Source organism: Lethenteron reissneri, chromosome 50 (genome assembly GCF_015708825.2).
Source record: "Lethenteron reissneri isolate LAM-NWPU_2019-01 chromosome 50, ASM1570882v1, whole genome shotgun sequence".
NCBI lineage: Eukaryota > Metazoa > Chordata > Hyperoartia > Petromyzontiformes > Petromyzontidae > Lethenteron > Lethenteron reissneri.
Window position 1 is genome coordinate 5,335,129 of NC_083828.1, and position 19,432 is coordinate 5,354,560.

A 19,432-nucleotide genomic window follows, 5' to 3' on the forward strand; every position below is an offset into this window, starting at 1 on the left:
TGAGTTTGGTCTTGTTTACGTTAAATAGATTTTGGGTAATAATGGATTTTTTTATAATCATGAGTGTTGTGTCCGACGAAAATTACATTTTTACGTCCACGCGATATGTCTTAAAAGTGCCTTTGGATGGTTTATTGATGTACTTTTAACTTGTTTCCAGTGTGTCAGTACTGGGTGTCCTTTTGTTCGTTTTTTTACGTGCAACTTTCCGTCTCGTCGAAACGAAATTAAACGAAAGCCAAAGCAGCAAAAGTTAGCACGTGGGGGCTTCCCCGGCACGTGGAACATCTCAAAACGTCGGACATCGCGAAACATTGTGCCAATACGCGGAGGGCGCGAACGCGAAACAACACCCATGGAGGGCGCCACGCTGAACCCGCTCGCGTGAAAAGCGTTCGCTTCACAACGTTGACTGCCAGCTTTTCTTACTTGGCGTGGGGGCGAACCGCCTCTTGGTACCTTCGCAGAATAACCCAAAGCGCCCGGCGCCGACGCTGAAGGAGATGGTGCAGATGGCGGGAGAGATAGCCGACGGCATGGCCTACCTCAACGCCAAGAAGTTCGTGCACCGCGACCTCGCAGCTCGCAACTGCATGGTGGCTTACGACTTCACCGTCAAGATCGGAGGTTCGGCCTCCTTGCTGTCCCCCTCCCCGTGCGCATTACGCGCACGCACGCACGCTCACCCGCGCGCCCGGCTACGTGTACGTGCGTGTGCCCATACATAGCGTCCCGCCGCGCTACGAACCCAGCGTGGTGCTGGCCACCCACCTCCTCATAGGTGCTCGCTAACAGCACTTGTCCCAGCAGTCTGTTACAGGCTATACGGGGGATCTTTGTTTTTGACAGCGGTTAACACCAATGCGTTATCAACCCGGTGACCCGAGTTCGATTCCCTCTCATGGCCACCAACACAAGTGACGATTATCTAAACCGGGCCTGGGCCCCCCCTAGGTCGACTCAGCCTTTTCATTCGCCCCCACATGAGACGCGCACGCTCGGTCGCGCTCCCGGCTACGTGCGTGTGTGTGCGCGTGCATGAATGCGGGGAGCGGTCGCGCAACGGTTAGCATGCGGCGGGTGGAGGGGCGGGGCGGGAGTGCCACTGCGTGCGTGTGTGTGAGAACACGGTGGATAACTTCCCTCCTGTGTTCCAGACTTTGGGATGACGCGCGACATCTACGAGACGGATTACTATCGCAAGGGTGGCAAGGGTCTGCTGCCCGTGCGCTGGATGTCGCCCGAGTCACTGCGCGATGGCGTGTTCACGACGTACTCCGATGTCTGGTGAGACAACAACAATAATAACAATAACAACAACGGTCATCGTTTGCAATAAGGAGAGGAGAATTTCCGTCAGTTCTGTCGCTAGAGTGTTGTTGCTTCCGGGTGCACCGGTGCAGTGTGGCAATGCTGTACGTGCATGCGTGTGTGCCGAGATGTTAACTACCTCACCTGGCATACAGGCGATCGTGGGTTCGATTCCGACCATGACGCCTGCCGTATATTTGGAGTTTTCGTGTCTCTATCTCATCATCATCATCACGGTGGCTAGTAGATGTTAACTACCTCGCCTGGTATACAGGAGGTCGTGGGTTCGATCCCGACCCTGACGCCTGCTGCTGTATATTTGGATTTTGCATGTCTCTCTTCCTGTGGTCCTGTGGATTTTTTCAGTGGGTCCTTCGGTTTTGCCTTCCACATTTAGAATCGATGTGCGTTCAGAGTGTTTGACTGCTATACATTTCCACGTGATAAGCCACTTTGTTGAGCTATCATTTGTGGCCGGGTCGCTTCTGAAAAAGAGCTCCTATATAGCTCAGTGAGCCTCACCTGCTAAGAAATAATTTACTTTCGTATATGTGTTGCGTCTGCACGTGCGTGTCGTTTATGTGTTCATGTGTGTACACATATGTGCGGGTGTTGGTGGGGAGCGGCGAGTATAGTGGTTAGCGCGCTGCACTACCTGGTGCAGTGCGTAAACATCGTTACCAGGGAGACAAAGGCGGCCGTGCGTGCTGCTGCCGTGCCGGCCTTCATAGGTGCTCGCTAAGAGCACTTGCCCCAACAATCTTTGCATTTGTATCCTTTTTGTTAGCGCCTGCATTCACGTGCGATTGTGAAATTGTCTGCGGATGCAGACGTTTGCACATGCACGCGTGAACTTGCGTGTTGCGCGCGTGCGCGTCACGTGTGCGCTCGCGTCTCTTGCGTGTATCTTGACTTCATGCCAGTGAGTCCTTCTGCACTTGCGCGCGGCCTCAACGCACCTAGCCTGGCACGGGCGCCGCGGTCACGGAGCTGCCACTCGGTGGCGAATTGCGCTTATTGTACTCGTGCGTGCGTGCGTGTGTACGCGTGCGTGTGTGCGCGTGCGTGTGTGTGTACGCGTGCGTGTGTGTGTACGCGTGCGTGTGTGTGTACGCGTGCGTGTGCGCGTCGGTGCCTTGCAGGTCGTTCGGGGTCGTGCTCTGGGAGATCGCCACGCTGGCCGAGCAGCCCTACCAGGGCATGTCCAACGAGCAGGTGCTCAAGTTCGTGATGGACGGCGGCCTGCTGGAGAGGCCCGACAATTGTCCCGACAAGCTGTGAGTCTTTTGCGCCCTTTCGCTCTCCGCGCGGAGTTGTTGCACGCCGTGAGCAGCGGGGGGCAGCGCGTCAGCGCGCGTTGCTGGCCTGTAGGCCCGTGCTCGTAATAGGCGCTTCGTTGCAGCGTTCGCCCCGACACTCGACGCGGCTCTGCAGGGGATCATTATAGTTGTGCGTGTGTCTAAACAAGCACTGGCGGCCATTGATCACACGCGATTATTAAATATGGAAGAAGGCAAATGGTCGTGAACCATTGTGTGTGCGCGTGTGCATTATTGTTGTAGGTGGGGAGCGAGCAGTGTAGTGGTTAGCGCGCTGTGCTACGAACCCGGCGACCAGAGTTCAAATCCCGAACACCCTGTGGCGATTGTCTGAACCGGTCCCGGGCCTCCCCAAGGTCCAACACAGCCTCAAATGAGTACCTGGTGCGGTGTTTAAAATCACCACTAGGGAGACAAAGGCGGCTAGGCGTAGTTCTGGCCCGTAAACCCCCTTAGTGTGCCGTGACGACTTTCATCGGTGCTCGCTAACAGCACTTGCCCCAAACGTTTGTTGAGGCTACACGGCGGGGGGGGGGGGACCTTTGTCTCGACAGTATATGCCGAAACACATTCGACCGCCGTCCGTGCCCCCCCCTCCCCGTCTCCTTTCGCACCGACCGCAGGTACGAGCTGATGCGCCTGTGCTGGCAGTACAACCCGCGCATGCGTCCCACCTTCCTGGAGATCATCGGCTCGATGAAGGACGACCTCTGCCCCTCCTTCCACGACCTCTCCTTCTACTACAGCGACGAGAATCGCGTGGGCTGCGGCCCGATCGCGGAGCCCGACGAGTGGCCGTGCTCGGACGGCGACCCCGAGAGCGTGCCGCTCACGCCGGCGGTCTCCTTCCACTCGGTGCGCGAGTTTGCGCGCGACAACAACGGCGGCGGCGGCGGGCCGCTGCCCGACAGGTGCAGGCCGGCGCAGGCCGAGCCGCCGAGGGGCGACCCCGGCCGGGCCTCCGCCGCCGCCGGCGGGAGTGGCGGGGGGCCCTCGGCGTCGTCGCCCGGCGACGCTCGGGAGGAGCGTCCGCTGGTTTTCTGCGGCGCCGACGACGAAGGCGTAGAGAGGGACCGGCACCTGCCGCAGTCGTCGTGCTGAACGGCGGACGCGTGTGTGCGGGGAAGGTGTGAGGGCGTGGGGGAGGGGGGGTTGGCTACGGACGACGCTGTCTGCGAATACAAAACAAAACATTCAAGGATGTTGACGGGGCCGCCACAAACCGCCGCAAACCGCCACCACCAAGGCAAAGCAAAAATGAGACAGTTGAATATTAATAATAATAATAACGGAGGCACTTTAATCATGCAAAACTACGACACACGCCGAAGCTGAATGTTGGGCATTGGCTGTGAAGGCAGTTTTAAAAATACAAAGGAACTCACGCAATGCTGGGCGCCGCGCTCGATTGTTGAGCCAGTGGGGAGGGCCTGGCCTCAGCGGGAGCGTTGGGCAGCCTCAGACGGACTACAAATAAATTAACGACTGCGTGCAAGAATTACTTTTTTTTTTTCCCCTCCCGGTGAAGCCGTTTACAACACTATTACAGTGAAACTTTGCAAGCTAAAAAAAGGTTGCTTGGACAGAAAAATATTTCCAAGATTACGACCCAACTTTTGGTGGTGGGGTGGGGGGAGGGAGGGGTGGGTGGGTGGGTGTCCGAGAATTCTACTAGGGAGCTTGAGACCAATTATGAACGACGATGCTTGAGACGGTGAGAAATCCGCGTTTGGCTTTTGAGTTTGCCTGGAAAATTGCACCGCGGATGGATGGAATCGTGTGGAAGAGGGAGACGCAAAGGGAGAGGAGTGGGGCTTTGCGGGAGCGGCGGAGCAACCCAAATCAAAGAGAAGGGCTCGCGTTCGATGTGAGAGGGCCATGTTTTTAAGATGGCTGAGAGGTTTCTCTTTTGTTGTTGCTCCCCCCCCCCCCCTACACCTTACTCCGTCCTTCGTTTAAAGCGCAGAAGCTTCCAAACGCAGAAAAAAAACCTTGTCGAGGTAGGAGAAACATGCTCGGAAGCTGGACTGCCCTCAAAAGAAAACGACATGAAGACACCTTTAGGATGGCCTAACCACGGGGAAACGTAAGCAATGAAGGAATTTCGCAAGTCAGTTCGCAGTTTTCTTTGCCAAGGGGTCTGGGGGGTGGGTTCAATCGTTATTTTTGTTGTTGTCGAGGAATACAAAACTGTTTTGGGCTGAAACCTGCACCGCCCGCTGCTGTCTTTGTGAGCGCGCAAGGGAGGGAGCGTGCCCTCGGTTAAAAAAAATTATTTTGGCGCACTCCATGGCCTCTGTTGCTCCAAAGTCAGTTGTTTCTGGAAATGTGTGTGCGTGCGCATTATTGTGTGGCTAAAATAAAACTTAGGTGAATGTGCAGCTGTTGATATATTTTTGTCAGCTGACTAATAACAGTATATAGCTCTTTTGTTTTCAGAATTTTTTTTTTACTTTTTTATGCAAACTAGTAAAAAGAAAATTGTACAGGATTTTTGTACCGACCTCCACCTCCCCCGACTCAAAATAATTTAAAAATATATATAAAAATCCCATCATGGAGCAATATAACTCATCAGGTTTCGTAGATGGCAAGAGTTTAATGATATTTTTTGAAGTGTAGATTGGCAGGAGCGGGGACCGTCTCGACGCTTCTGCTCGCTGAAAGGATAAAAAAAAATTACATTTTGGATGGAAATTTGCGTGAAAAGAAGAGAGAGATAGAAATTCACGTGGAGGAGTTGATCCAAGTTGAGATGGGTGTCAGGTGACTTGTTACGTGGGTGTTGTATAATAATGTAATGTTTTGTTCAGCTGCTGCTGTTTTAATCTCCCGGTTTCTTATGGCGTTGCAATGTTTTCTCACCAAAAAATACCACACACACACACTTACCATGAGCATATCCGAGCGTTCGATGGCGTGCAGGAGACCCACGGGTTTTATTTTGTTTGCGAACAAATTTTCACATCGGCTGAACGCACCGCACGCAGCTCAAATCGTCGCCCGGGTTTCAAAATGGCACCGGCGAGAACTTCAACGACTGTCCGAGGACATTTTCTCAACGTGCACTAAGAGAGAGGATGCTTTGCTTGCCTGGTGGGGTGGTGGGGGGGGCACAGCAGCCCTGGCCAAATCGATCTTTCCACGGCCCCTGTTTTAATTCCTTCAAAGTGTGGGGCTGGGGGGGGGGGCTGCCTTGTTACTTTTTTCGTGACTTGCGAAGAGCACACTTCGCAACCACCTTAACTCATGCCCCCCTGCACGTAGTCGATAACATCGATAGCGCGTTAACGTCCCCCAACAAAACGTCCCGCGCAATTTTAAGAACTCATCGGCGAAACAGCAGGTGGCTTTGCTTCGATAATACACGCGGAAGGGCGGCGCTTTAAATTCCCATAACGGGGTCCTACCCTCGAGTAATTGTTGAAATGTGGTTCGTTATCCCGTCTCGCCCCTCGTGGTAAATTGGGCCTAAAAGTAAACCGTGCTCGCAAAGGGAAATGCGTTTATAAATTATCGCGAGCCAGGAGCCCGAGTACCCAACGTTTAACTCGCAATATGTTGCATTCGAAACGTGCTTAGAAAAGTAACATCGAATGTCTTTCGCCAGATCGCAACTCTCCCGTTGCACGAGCGCCGTTGCTCGGGGTGACATCATCAACGCCCACTTCGGCAGCCAATCGGCTGCCAGGAAAGCAACCCCCATGCAACGTGGCCACTGTGACATCATCGCTGCGTGCGCTTCAGTGTGTCTGTGGCTGAAGAAAGTACGTTTCTGTAGATTATTTTCGTTATTTGCTGTTATTCATATTTGTCATTAATTACGTTATACTATTATCAGTTGGCTTTGACAATCGACTTACGGGTAATCCCCGTCACCCGTAATTCCTCTCCTAACTTAAGAGCAATTGAAAATGTTCAAATTCCCTTAGCGAATCGGAGTTGGACCAATTCAGACCCCGGCGCAATTTAAATATTTGCGCAGGTCGTCGTTGGGTAATCGGCGCGCAGATCGTCCACGTGCTTCGTCTCCTACCGAGGCGTAATGTCATACATCACCGCTCTGGTACGGGCCCCACCACGCTTTCAAGGCACGACGATGCAGTGGGCACCTGTCCTCGCTCGCGGCGCGTACCCCGCGCGCTCACGATTTCGCGCGCAGTGCGCACGCGGCTTATTCAATCGCACACCGTGTACACACGTGCTCTGTGCGTGTCCACGTACACGGCGTGTACGTTGTTGTGACTACGCCGCACGTACACCGGCGCACTCGGGATCCACCTGCTCCCCTTGCTGTCGCTGCCAAGTCCAATCGTACCGGCGAACGCACGCGCGCACGCTTGCGCGCGTGCGTGATGGTGGCAATTCATGTCGCTATTAATTCACCGATACATGTTTTGGGGCGGCGGGGGGGTGACCCAAATTGTGACAGGTGCGTTGTAGGGGCGGGGGGGGGGAGAAAATAGGTTGCCATCAAACAAAGCAAGCAAAGCATCTGTGTAGTGGCTCCCTTTCACAATTGTTGTTTCGTGCGGCGTACAAGTTGAAGGCTCTCGAGGGCCATCCTGAAGCCCAAATACACTCTCATTTACACAAACACACACGCACGCACAGAATACTCGCGCACAGAATACTCGCGTTCCTGATTTGATGTTCTTTTACAAAACCAGCAGGTCATTGTTAAATTGCATAAATTATTATGTTGCTTGCTAAACTGCTTTGCTAGTTATATTCGCTTTAAAGGTTATTTCGTCTGTATTTCCCCCCCCCCCCCCTTCCTCTATGATATATTTCCTCTCTGGTAATATTGTGAAGGTATAATTATTATATCTTATTTATTTGGTAATAATTGTAGATCACTGTAAAAGGCTGTCGATGTAGTCTGGAATTTTTTACACTTGGATAGAAAACATTTTCACAGGAGGGGGAGTTTTTTTCGTTTACACAAAGCACGCATAAAGTAGTGCGTTCCATGGTCTCTTCAGAAGAAAAAAGAAAGAATCTACCTCAAAAAACCATTGGTTACTTTTTTTTGTTTTTAGTTTTTCTTTCGTTCTTATCGTCGTTATTAGTATCTTTCACGAACGTCGTCGTCGTCGTCGTCACAATTATTATTATTATCATCGCGTAGACGTGTGTTCTTTTTTTTTGTAGGATTTAATTTTATTTTCCATAGCGGTGGCTTGTCCACGTGGTTTACCTCATGCACGGGAGGGCCGGCATCGACTTCCCCTTGTCGTCCTGCGCGCACGATGGGGATTCATCGGGGCTCGGCAAGGGAGTGGTGGGGGGGGGAGGCAGCCGGGCCCATCTCTCCATGCAAGTGCGTTCGCCCTCCCGCTGGCGAAATAATTTCTCCGTGCGGCAGATTCGGCCACACTCGATGCAACGCTGCTGAGCTCGGTGACGACAACAACAACAATAAGAAGAAGATTAATAAGATTAATAGAGGCCACTAAGCATGCCGGCAATACAGTTATATAACATTGACCTCTTGACTCTCCTGCAATGTCATGCAGATGTGGGTGAGGTTGTTGGCAAAGGGGGGGGGGGGGGGGGTAAAAGCAGGAAATTTCAGTGTACAGAAGGCGTGCGAAAAAAAAAACATACCCCCATCACCGTTTAGGGAAATTTTGTCCCGTTTTTAGGTTCCCCGACCCCCCCCCCCCCCCCCCGATCGCTCTCTGACAAGTCTGTTCATGTCCCCCGTAGGTCGTGTGTGTGTGTACACACGTGTGCGTGCGTGCGTGTACGCATATGCATTTACACTCCTGTGCCTACACGTGCAATGTGCGCGTGTGTGAAGCAGTTTAACAATACCGCGTGATCGTTTTGAGAGTGGCCATCGAATAACAAGCCCCTGCTGCTTGAACCCACGGCAATGCCGTTCTGGTAGGTGAAACCCTGTTCGGGGATGAACCGTCGTGGATTAAATCATTGGTGTGCAGACCCTGGCTACATATCCATCGGTCATTTCGCTTGAATCATTCGGCTGTCTTAATGCAAAACCAATTCCCTGCTTAACGAATCGTTGTAGGTGGGATATATTTAGCGGCCAACCCAAGATGTTTTGTGGCAACTACGCCACGGATATCCACTGCTATCCAGCCGGGGAAGACGCCCGTTTTGTTTTCACACAGTTCCAGCGTGTGTGTGTGTGCACCACGTGGGGAGGGGTGGGGATGTGTGCATCTCGTTGCGTTACATTCATTTTGTGTCTCGGCAGCAATATTTCTCGCGACGCTTATGCACAGTGGCACCGTGTAATGAATGCAAGGCCGTTGCAGATGTGCGCGGATTAGACGGGGCGGCTTTGAGGTATTTGCAATTATCGTAAAGGACGTGCAAGTGAAGTGGTTTTTAAATTAACCATTTGCCGTCCGATCGTCTCGAAAGAATCGTTTTCCTGCTGGTTATTTGCATTGGGAAATGTCGGCTACATCCTGAAACGCAGCACCTCCGGGCGAGTCTACAGCAGGGCAAAAGTTACCTCTCGGAATAGCGACAGCCGAAATGTGTCCCTGTGATCGTTGGCGCAAAATGTTAACGAGTCGTGTGAAGTCCGCGTCGACGAGAACTCGCGCGCGCCGGTCCTTGCAAGGAGAACGGCGATGGCTTTCGTGGCATCACGGCGCCTCTGGAAACGAACGAGATTTCCTAAACTTTTAGGGCTCGTTACATTCGGAGAGCACTGTTCCCGCAAGGAATATTATATTTGGTGTGGAGGAGGGAGGGAGGGAGGGCGGATGGGGTTAGGAAAAAATTAAAACGAATCAAATAGCTCAAGCATGCTTCCGGCTTAAGAGCACGGAATTGTCGACCTGGTCTCAATTGATGCAAATATATAGCACGCGAAGCCCCACACCATTTCGGTTTTCATCTCATCCCGCTTATTTTTGTTCACCCCCTTCCACCCGCCCGCCCGCCCCCGTCTTTCAATTATGTATACGTTTCCCGTCAGTAATGGACCAGCGCCTGTGGTGCAGAGAATCTGGCAACAGCCTTTTGGGTATTAGTCGCAACAACAAAAAAAACGGTGACAAGGGAAACTCGCTTAAAACGTCGTGCTGAGCCATGACAAATGTTTTGTTGTTGCCGTTTTTTTGTCAAAAAACTGCGGTGCTTAAATATTCCACCCGAGGTCGTCTCTTTTGTTGTACATTCACACCTCTGCACACCGAAAGGCAGTAAACACATTCCCAAATGAGCCAAGAAGCGACCCCCCACCCCCCAATTTGTAGCCGGAGGGCAAGCGCGGACCACGACTTGTTATGAATTTGGGATGTTCTCAGACCTCTTTGTATTTTCACCGGAGGCTCCCTTCTGAAAAGTGCCGTGCGCTCGCGGCTTTTCCGACGTGACGAGATTGGATGGGGGGGGGGGGAGATGGATTTAAAAAAATAATGCAATTCCCGGATACGTTCAAATCGTCTTGGCCACGAACGCACACGTCCCCGTCGCTGCAGCAAATAATTAAACCCCGCGTCTTGTGATCCGCTTACGATTCAACCAGACAGCGCGTCTCGGCCGTCAACGTTCAACGTCTGTTATTTTACAGACCCCTACCTCTTAAAAAAAAAGTGGCAGGCGGGTTGTTTTTTTTTTTGCGCGCGCGCTCTCTCAGCCTTCCGACGCGGAAAATGGGAAAAATGGTCTGTACGTGTTTCCTGGAAAGCGATCAGGAGCCGTGTTTAATTCCTATTATTATAATTTTTAGGAGCAGTGTTTTAATTCATTTTTGTTGTTGTTGTTGTCAACCTGGTACACTTTGATTCATGGTCCAGGGTACTTGTGGAGGGGGCTGTAAGTGTAGGTGACGGACCGGCACGCGGAGAATGAACCTGGCGCAAACTCACACTTTACCGATGACCTCTGTACCATTCAGTGGGAAGGTTGTATGTTGAAAGAGTTAAAGATAATGACAGCCCATCCTTATTTTTAAAAGTGAATGTTATATTTTTTATTGCCGTTAAATGCTTTTTTTTCATTCGTCTGCAACTCAGGAGTCTAGTTTCTGTTTTTTTCTTCTTTAAAGTCAAGGTTAAACAAACAAAAAAACAACCTTTTGTAAAGTATAAACATTTAGTAGGGAAAAAAAAGCACTTGCCATTTCTCAACAGCTAGCACTTGTTGTTCTGTATGTCCATGACTGTCTTTTTGAGTCTTTCAAGATCAGAAGGCCGGATAACGGCGGCTTGATATCTTTTGCTCCACACTCTGCGCCCTCCCCAATGCCATTGACATTTCCCCACACCTCCCTTCCCCCCCTCGTTTAATATGCGGGTCGCCCGTTTTTGGCATCGAGAGAATACTCCCGATTCAATGGTTGATATTCTTGTATGGTATCTGTCACGTATCAATCGTTTGCTCACACCACCACCCACCCACCTTCTCCACCCACCTAAACCCACCTTCTCCACCCACCTCGTCCACCCACCTCGTCCACCCACCTCGTCCACCCACCTTGTCCACCCACCTCGTCCACCCACCTTGTCCACCAACCTCGTCCACCCACCTCGTCCACCCACCTCGTCCACCCACCTCGTCCACCCACCTTGTCCACCCACCTTGTCCACCCACCTCGTCCACCCACCTCGTCCACCCACCTTGTCCACCCACCTCGTCCACCCACCTTTCTCCACCCACCTCGACCCACCATAACCCCTTCCCTTGTCCGACTTGTATTTGTTGCCAAAATCACTCACTCGTGCTCAACGTCTAATTGATCTCCTGTCTTGGACAAAAGGGCCCACAAGCGAAAAGTATCGCAGCTTTAAGGAGAAGGAGGAGGGGGTTACACAATCGCCCGCGGCTTCTTGTGTGTAGTAGTTGGGGCGGAAAAAAATTATTATATGTATTAATCTATACCTGTCTTCTTTTGACTTCAATTGTAATTTGTGTGAATATTTTTCGGTTCACAGCATTCAATAAATTATGGTCTTGAATATTGGTAAGTTATTTTTCACTCGAAATATTAGTGACTTTTAGTGGTTTTTAAACTAAGTGTACTCGTTCGCTAGTTTGTAAAGGTATGGTCCGTGCATGCAGCTTATTATTCCCACTTTCTTGCTATTTATTGTTTACCCCGCGTTTTTTTTCTTTCGATGGCAGAAGCCGGTTGTAAAAAATAAAAACGCAATGAATAGGAATACCCCCCCCTCGTAATTCTCCATTGGGCAAACAAAAAAAAACTGATCAAAACTATTGTTTTAGAATTTGTCACGAAAAATATAACTTTTTTTCCTTCCAAGTCATGCAATCGCAGCCATAGTAACCATCAGCCGATGAGAATAACCTCCCACTAATGACGGTAACCATCAGCTGATGAGAATAACCCCCAGCTGATGGTAACCCAGCTGATGATGGTAACCATCAGCTGTTGATGGTAACCAGCTGGTGAGAATAACCCCCATCGGATAATTGTAACCATCAGCTGATGAGAATAACTCCCAGCTGATGAGAATAACTCCCAGTTGATGATGGTAACCACAGCTGATGAGAATAACCCCCAGCTGATGATGGTAACCATCAGCTGATGAGAGGAAAATCAGCTGTTAAATGTTGAGATTGCCATCTCAACATCATTGGTGGTGCTGCTGCTAAAGCAGTAATAAATTGGCACGTTTGTCCACGTGACAACTTTATTCATTGCCGCTTGGGGTGGAGGAGGGTTTTACGACACATTTTATTTACATGATCCGACGCCAAAAAGGTCAATTATAAATCATCAGCTATTCCGTTTAAGCACCTGCCGCTATTTTTGAGATTTGGACACCCACGTACGTTCACGATTAAAATTTTAAAGAATATGTATATCGCAGTAAAAAAATGTACATACATTAACAACAACACAAAAACACCCCCTAATTATTTCGCCATATGCGTTTGTTTCCGAAGAAGCGTCGGATCAGTGCACCGTGGCAATCGATTAGCAGGCCAAGCGATCACTCCCGAGTCTACGCAACGCCACTGCGCCCTTAAAAAACATATTCTCTGCCCACGCCAAGTCCCCTGGCTGGGACTCGGACTGCGCAGGTTTTTTTTTCCGCGGCAGAGGTCGCAACCGGGTACCCGATACCCGTACCCTACCCGATACCCGGCTACCCTGGTGCGGCCGGGTACGGGTAGACCGTGAGTCACTGGTGAGTAACCGTTTGTCACTCATTTCCCAACGTCTTGTCTCTTCTCACAATTCAAGTTCCTAGAATCAACCCACCCGCGCCTGCAACATGGCTTCATCCCAGAGGTCGCAATCAGATACCCGATACCCGTTTGCGACCCTGGTGCGGCCGGGTATGGGTACGGGTAAGGAATCAAAACCCGTTTGCGACCTCTGTTCTGTCGGATTGTGCCGCGTGAGGAATCCAGTTGCCCGTTGAAGCTGCGAGCGCTTGAAGCGAAACGTCGGACATCCGCACCGCCGCGCGGCACCGACCCTGAAGCACATCGGAGAGCCGAACCCCCGTGATGTTTGCAAGGTTCAGGAGCGTTTTGGAGTATCACTGTCTGTGGGATTCTTGGCATAATTGGCAGCGGCGACTTTGGCCACCGCCGAGACCGAATGGCAGATGGGGGCATGGCATCACCTCGTGCTTGTGGTGCCCGGTGCAGCAGCAGCAGCGAGCAAAGTATCACAGACACTTTTCAAAATGGGAACAATTTTGGGGAGAGAAACCGGGGCGAAATCTCTCCGACGCGCTTTCGGGGAGTTAACGTTGCACGCTTTGTTGCAACGCCCCCCTCCCTCTCCCCGTGTCCGACGTTTCGTTCCGCGAGCCGATAACACGACCGTGGCGAAAGAAAACAAACCGAAGTAAGTTTGTGGGGGCGAGCGTTTGAAATTCTTCAGCCGACCGCAGGCTTCCAGGTAACGGACAATACCGTGATCGGTTGATGCTTCATCCCTTGACGGCCTCATTCCGCTCGTCAAGAGGGGCGAGTGAGGAGGGTTTTTTTCTTTTGTCCGTGGCCAAAAGGTGACGCCCCCCCCCCCCACCGCCGCCGGTATTGACGTGCAAATCAGTGAAAGGAATTAAATCGACGAGAGGGGATGTTCACTGACCTCCCACGTGTTGTCCCACGACGGGGGGGGGGGGGGGGTCAGGGGTCATCTCCATGTTCACTTTCTGATGGCGTAAACCTGGCGAGAGTAAATCAAAGGGAATTGCATTGTCACTCGGAAGCGTTGTGTAACTCTTTGCCGCGTTATCTCGGCCCCTTTTCTCTTTTTGAGTCCGACACGAACAAACAAAAAACTGCGTCCCGTTCGAGCATGATTATTGGGCTGCTTATGGAATGCCGTCTGAATACGTTGCTTATAATGTGCGACATTCGTTAATTGCTTGGCATTTATAGGGGTGAGTGGTGGAGTTGGGGAAACAAAATGTGCAAAGTGTAGATCTCTTTGAGTGCCTATTCTGGCTTTCCTAGAAGACAAAAAAACACGATGTTCTCGTGACCTGCCCTCCAAGGTAAATAATTGATAGCCCCCAACATACGCACTTTCCTCCTCTTAACCCCCCCCGCCCTGCCCCTTTCTCATTTTACGGAATTTCACTCGTTCTGTGTGATGATGACCGTTGTTTAGTGCACTTACGTTCAAGGGAAGAGTTCAGCGTGATCGCCCAACTCACACCGGCACCCTAGTTCCCTCTTCCCCCCCCCCTCCCCTAACTGTGAATGTAATTGTTGTTATCCTCTCTCTCTGGTTTTTGTGGAATGCCGCAGCAAATTTCACTCAGGAAACACATTGGGCCCGGCCCTTTCTGCGGAGGAGAGGCGGGCGGAGGGGGGGGGTAGCACAGAATTAGTTTCCTATTTGCAAATTTAAGGGCGCGCAGTTGTGGGGATTTATATGCCGCGTTTTGGGGATTCGGGTGACGCCGCCGGTTGCAAAGGAAGAGGCAACCGGGATTTGTGGATGGCAATCGGCTGCTGCTCGGAATTTGTTGTGCTGCAATATCGGAGCTTTGCGAGTCATTCATAGCCTTCTCCCTATCCCCCCCCTACCCCCATGTCCGATCTGTCTCTTCCTCGCCGTCTTCCCCCCCATATCCGATCTGTCTCGTCCAAGCCGTCTTCCCACCCCCATGTCCGATCTGTCTCGTCCATACCCGACCCTGCCGTTTTGAAATCTGCGTGGCGCTCCCGTCTTGTTATCTCCCCCCCCCCAACCCCGACTCGCCCCGGCGGTGAATCGAATTTTTTTCAATGCAAATCTCCCCGACGAAACTTGTCAGCTGAGAGGTGTGAGCTTGGGTAAATTCAAGGTAACAAACAAAAAAAGCCCCAACGTGGTGTGGATTGGTTTGAGCAGGCAGGGTAGTGTTTTAATAGTTCTAAGTAATATGTATTGCAAATGTAAAGGGGGAAAAAAATGTAATATCCCATATGACAAATTACAAATTAACAGAGCCATTGGATGTTGCATTTACCGGCTCGATTAATGAATTCAAGAATATTTCATGGGATTATTCTTTGGGCGGGAGGGGTGGGGAATATAAGCACCACCGCAACTTTCCAAATGTAAACAAAGCAACAGTAGAGTTTTTTTGTTTTGTTTAGATCGAGTGAATATCAATGTCTCATTAAACCCGTCACCCCGCGACCCAGCCAATTAGTAAGGTTTGTCACGTAAACAATTGTAAATGTTGTGGGTTTAGTCTCCAACACACAACCGGTGTGCTGAACTCCTAGCGAATTGGCATCTGTTGTTTACGTGACAAAACTGTACTGATTGGCTGTGTCGGGTGGTGGCGGGGTTTATATTTACGCGATCCAACCCCCCCCCCCCCAAAAAACCTACGGATACTATTGGTTGCGACAACCTACTACGCGTTAAAGAGTAAGTCCCATCCAAATAGGTTTAATTAATTATGTTAATATTGTTGTCAGACGTCACCACTACACTTGATCAACTCTGCATTATTTCCGCGGCAACGATGGCTGGTAACAATTCGCCAATACTTCAAGACCTGAAATCGCTGCTGCTGCTGCTGCTGCAAATGTCCTACCTCCAAATTCCTGCAGCAAACAATCCAGAAGAATATATATTTTTTAACAAGGATAAAGTGTAATAAAAATGGATAAACCGTAATAAGAATATTAGTAATAAAACTGCACGCTTTTGATGCATGTTCAGGGTTTGAAACGACAATACACTAATTTGTCTTCACTGCATTCGCTCGTACTGTTAGTGTCTGAGCCCGGGGTGAAAGATTGCAATGCCGTGGTTATTGTTCGAATACTTTTCTTGGGTCTTCTCCGTTCCGTGTTTTGGTTTGTTTTGTGTTGTTGCAATTCAAAGACGTTTGCAACCCGATGGCAGAATTCCAGAACTTTTAAGGTTCATGTGCTGCATATTTTGTCACGTGACGATCTCCGGGACTGAGTGCGATTACCTCGAACACCTTTTTGCGGGGCGTGCTTTTTGGAATTGTGTACACTTCGTTTTTTGAGCACTTGTTTGTATTGTACTTCACGTGTTAATTTTCAACCCTTTCCCCCGAATAAGCTTCCAAATCGTCACCTTGTACATACTCGAACACACTGTTTTTAGTATTAATATAAATTAGGATTTTTTTAGAGCGACTCTTTTGTATATTCTGTTTCTAAGATTATTTCTGTTATATTTGAATTGTAATATTCAAGGCTTGTTTTTTTTTTTGGAATCTTGTACAATGTAAATTGGATTCTTCAGTTTCCTTCCTGAGTTTTATGGGATGATGCCGTAGGCTTTTAAATGCATTTTTTTCTTAGCTGTAGAATTGTGCTGAATAAAAGTTATTTAATATTTCATGAAACGAGTCTGTTTATCAGTGTTGTGAATAATTCATCCGGTCCTCAGTCATTCAAATCTGCCAAATAGGTTTGCACTCAAAATATTCAAGTGTCACGATGTGTCCGTGAGAGTCAGATAAAAAACCACAAATGTACAGAAAAAAAGGACACCTCAAATGAATAACCTCGAATGTTTATTCAAAACAACCGCTTGTTGGGGATGTGAAGTCCACACAAACTACCCACGATTGTAGGTTTATAATCCGTTTTAGAAATTCCCAAGCCACCACTTGGCAGTAAAACTGGTCCATAATGATGATTAAAATAGTGGGGAACATTCCATTTAAGTAATCCCATGGCTCAATTGGGAAAGCTTTTGACAAAGTAATTGCTTTGACCAACAAAAAAGACTCCTCTGTCCCATAAGACCACCCCCACAGCTATATGATCACTCTTCAAATGGTGCCCACAAAGCCAAGGAGTTGGAAAGAGCTCAGGAAATTATCGTTCACCAAATGCATTTGCCAGATAAAAGCACACGCCCCATTCAAACCAGGTATGCACCATCAAAACACATTCCTGCGGAGGGAGCTGGTAGGAAGGTTGGGTTGCTCGGTCAATGGTCAGGGTCAACGGCGGCGTGGTGTATTCCGCAAATATGCCCGACTGTGAGGGCGGGTACAAGCCGGCGTGAGTAGGTTAAACGTTGAGTTTTATAAGGGCACCACGGGGTGACTAGCCCCTCCCCACCCAGCCCCACCCAGCCCCTCCCCACCCTCCTCTCTCCACCCAGCCCCACCCTCCCCACCCAGCCCCCACCCCACCCAGCCCCTCCCTCCCCACCCAGCTCCTCCCTGCACGACAGACACAATAATCCCCTGTGGGCTGGTGTAACCAGGAGGTTCCTACCAATATTATCTAACGTGTTGCTCCTCTCCAAGTGTGAGTGTGTGTGGAGGTGCTTTTTTATGGGGAGCGGTGTTGTTAGCGCGCTGCGATACGAACCTGGCGACCCGAGTTCGATTCCCGCTCACTGCCAACACCATTGACGAATATCTGAACCGGTCCTGGGCCTCCCCTAGGTCGACTCGGCCTCAAATGAGTACCTGGTGCGGTGTGTAAAATTCGTCACTCGGGAGACAAAGGCGGTCGGGCGTGGTGTTGGTCACCCACCCCCTCGTGTGCCGTGCTGGCCTTCATAGGTGCTCGCTAACAGCACTTGCCCCAACAGTCTGTTAAGGCTACACGGGCGATCTTTGTGTCTTTGGATGTGCTTGAGGCCACTCGATCACTCGCTGCTGGGGGCTTCAATAGAGTGCATGGTAGACATTGGTCCAAAGACGAATGTCCAGGCACAATTACGACAGCATCAAAGATAATAAGTGCAGCCCTGCTCGCTGGCGCTACTGCTGGTGGAAAGACTTTAACTGTAGGGGAATTGCAGAGAGACCCTTTAAGAGGGCACATTCGCCTACTCATCCAGGCTGGCCAGATAAGTAGGAACAAGCCCGTAGCCATGGAGTCAACATTGGGGGGGACCAAATCTTCCAGGGGGTCTGGGCCCCCCCCCCCCCCCCAGAAAAAAAATCTAAATTTGAAAACGAATATCCTGCCATTTCCTGCCTAAAATATAATAAAAATTCACTAACAGGATGGACTTTTTATGTATGTTTTACAATGTCTAATAGTGTATTGTATTACATTGCTCTGTTTTTTTACCTTTTCTTGTTTCATTGTATGTAATGGCAGAGATTAGGGATTAATAAAGTACAACCATAACCACAATCATATAAACAAATCTATTTTATAGCAATATATTGGGGGGGGACATTTTGAGAATATTCGAATATTGGGGGGGGGGGAGGGGGGGTGTGTCCCCCCCCCCCCCCCAATTTAATTCACTGACTCAGAAGTTGATACCCAACCGGCTTTTTTAAAATATATAAATGCCACGTTTTTGCACGTAGCTTTAAAAAGCCAAAATCACATTGTCAATTCTATTCTGGGCATGTCAATTTGGTGCGTGGAGGTGGTCTGCATTAATTTAAGAAGAGAGAGAGAAAAAAACTACTTGGCCATCACTTTAGTTCCGTTTACATAACGGCTGTGAAATAATAATAAAAAAATACCGCTCTCTCTCTCTCCCGTGTTGGTTTCGTCGCGGGAGTTTCAGCATCGTGCAAAATTGAAGTGTTGCCGCAACGTTGGTCGCGCGTGTGTGTGTGTCGTGTGTGTGTCGTGTGTGTGTGTCGTGTGTGTGTGTGTCGTGTGTGTGTGTCGTGTGTGTGTGTCGATGGAACATGGACTACTGGAAATCCAAAGGACGCGGCGGGCATACAAATTAAAGTTTTCTGTCCGGGAATAATTTGTATACTTTTTATAAAAAATAAAAAAAAATGTTAAATTAAAATAAAATAACGAAGCCCTTGAATTGACAGCGTTGGTGTACGGTGTTTTTTTCTGCAATATTTTGCTGTCTTTTCTTGGATTTTCTGTTTGCACTTAGTCACATATTCACTTTAAGATGTTTTTCGTTCATGTTTTTGTTTTTTGTTTGTTGCGGTTGCACCCGATTCAAGAGCCGAATGGCTCACAGGGCTATACCTAATAAATGAACTTGAACTTGGATGCGGAATAGCTTTGAAGAAAAAAACCACACGAGCAGAGCAGAAAGCAAGCTGCTCGACGGCGAACCAGTATCGGCCGCATCTGTTCGCTCTCGAAGACTGCAACGCGGTGTGATGTGAGCCAGATGTTTATACAACAAAGGACCCCCCCCCCCTCCCGTTTGTTGTGCGTGGTGGTGGTGGTAAGTGTGGCTCATTGCCGAAGCTGTCGAACGAAAAAAAAGGGGGGGGGGAAGGAGAATCCGTTTTCATAGCTTTTCCGTTCGTGGCCGGGAATTTAATTACACGGGTGGAGTAATTGCAGCAACAACAACAACAACAACAAACATGATGGCAACATTAACTTAAAGCGCAGCTGCTGCCCCGTTTGTCTGTGGCCTCCACAGAATGCGTTGA

The 19,432-nt window shown here is 49.7% G+C and overlaps 1 protein-coding gene across 3 annotated transcripts in view; it reads left to right on the forward strand.

Annotated features, from left to right (window-relative positions):
• The window catches only part of LOC133355163 (insulin-like growth factor 1 receptor), a 124,263-nt gene extending 107,837 nt beyond the window's left edge, over nucleotides 1-16,426 (forward strand). For all 3 annotated transcript variants that reach the window (XM_061572492.1, XM_061572493.1, XM_061572491.1), the window contains exons 20-23: nucleotides 468-627; nucleotides 1,158-1,287; nucleotides 2,454-2,588; nucleotides 3,254-16,426. In XM_061572492.1, coding sequence (XP_061428476.1) covers nucleotides 468-627; nucleotides 1,158-1,287; nucleotides 2,454-2,588; nucleotides 3,254-3,731 — 903 coding nt within the window. In that variant the 3' untranslated portion in view covers nucleotides 3,732-16,426. The remainder of the gene's footprint in view (nucleotides 1-467; nucleotides 628-1,157; nucleotides 1,288-2,453; nucleotides 2,589-3,253) is intronic.
• Nucleotides 16,427-19,432: the final 3,006 nt, after the last annotated feature.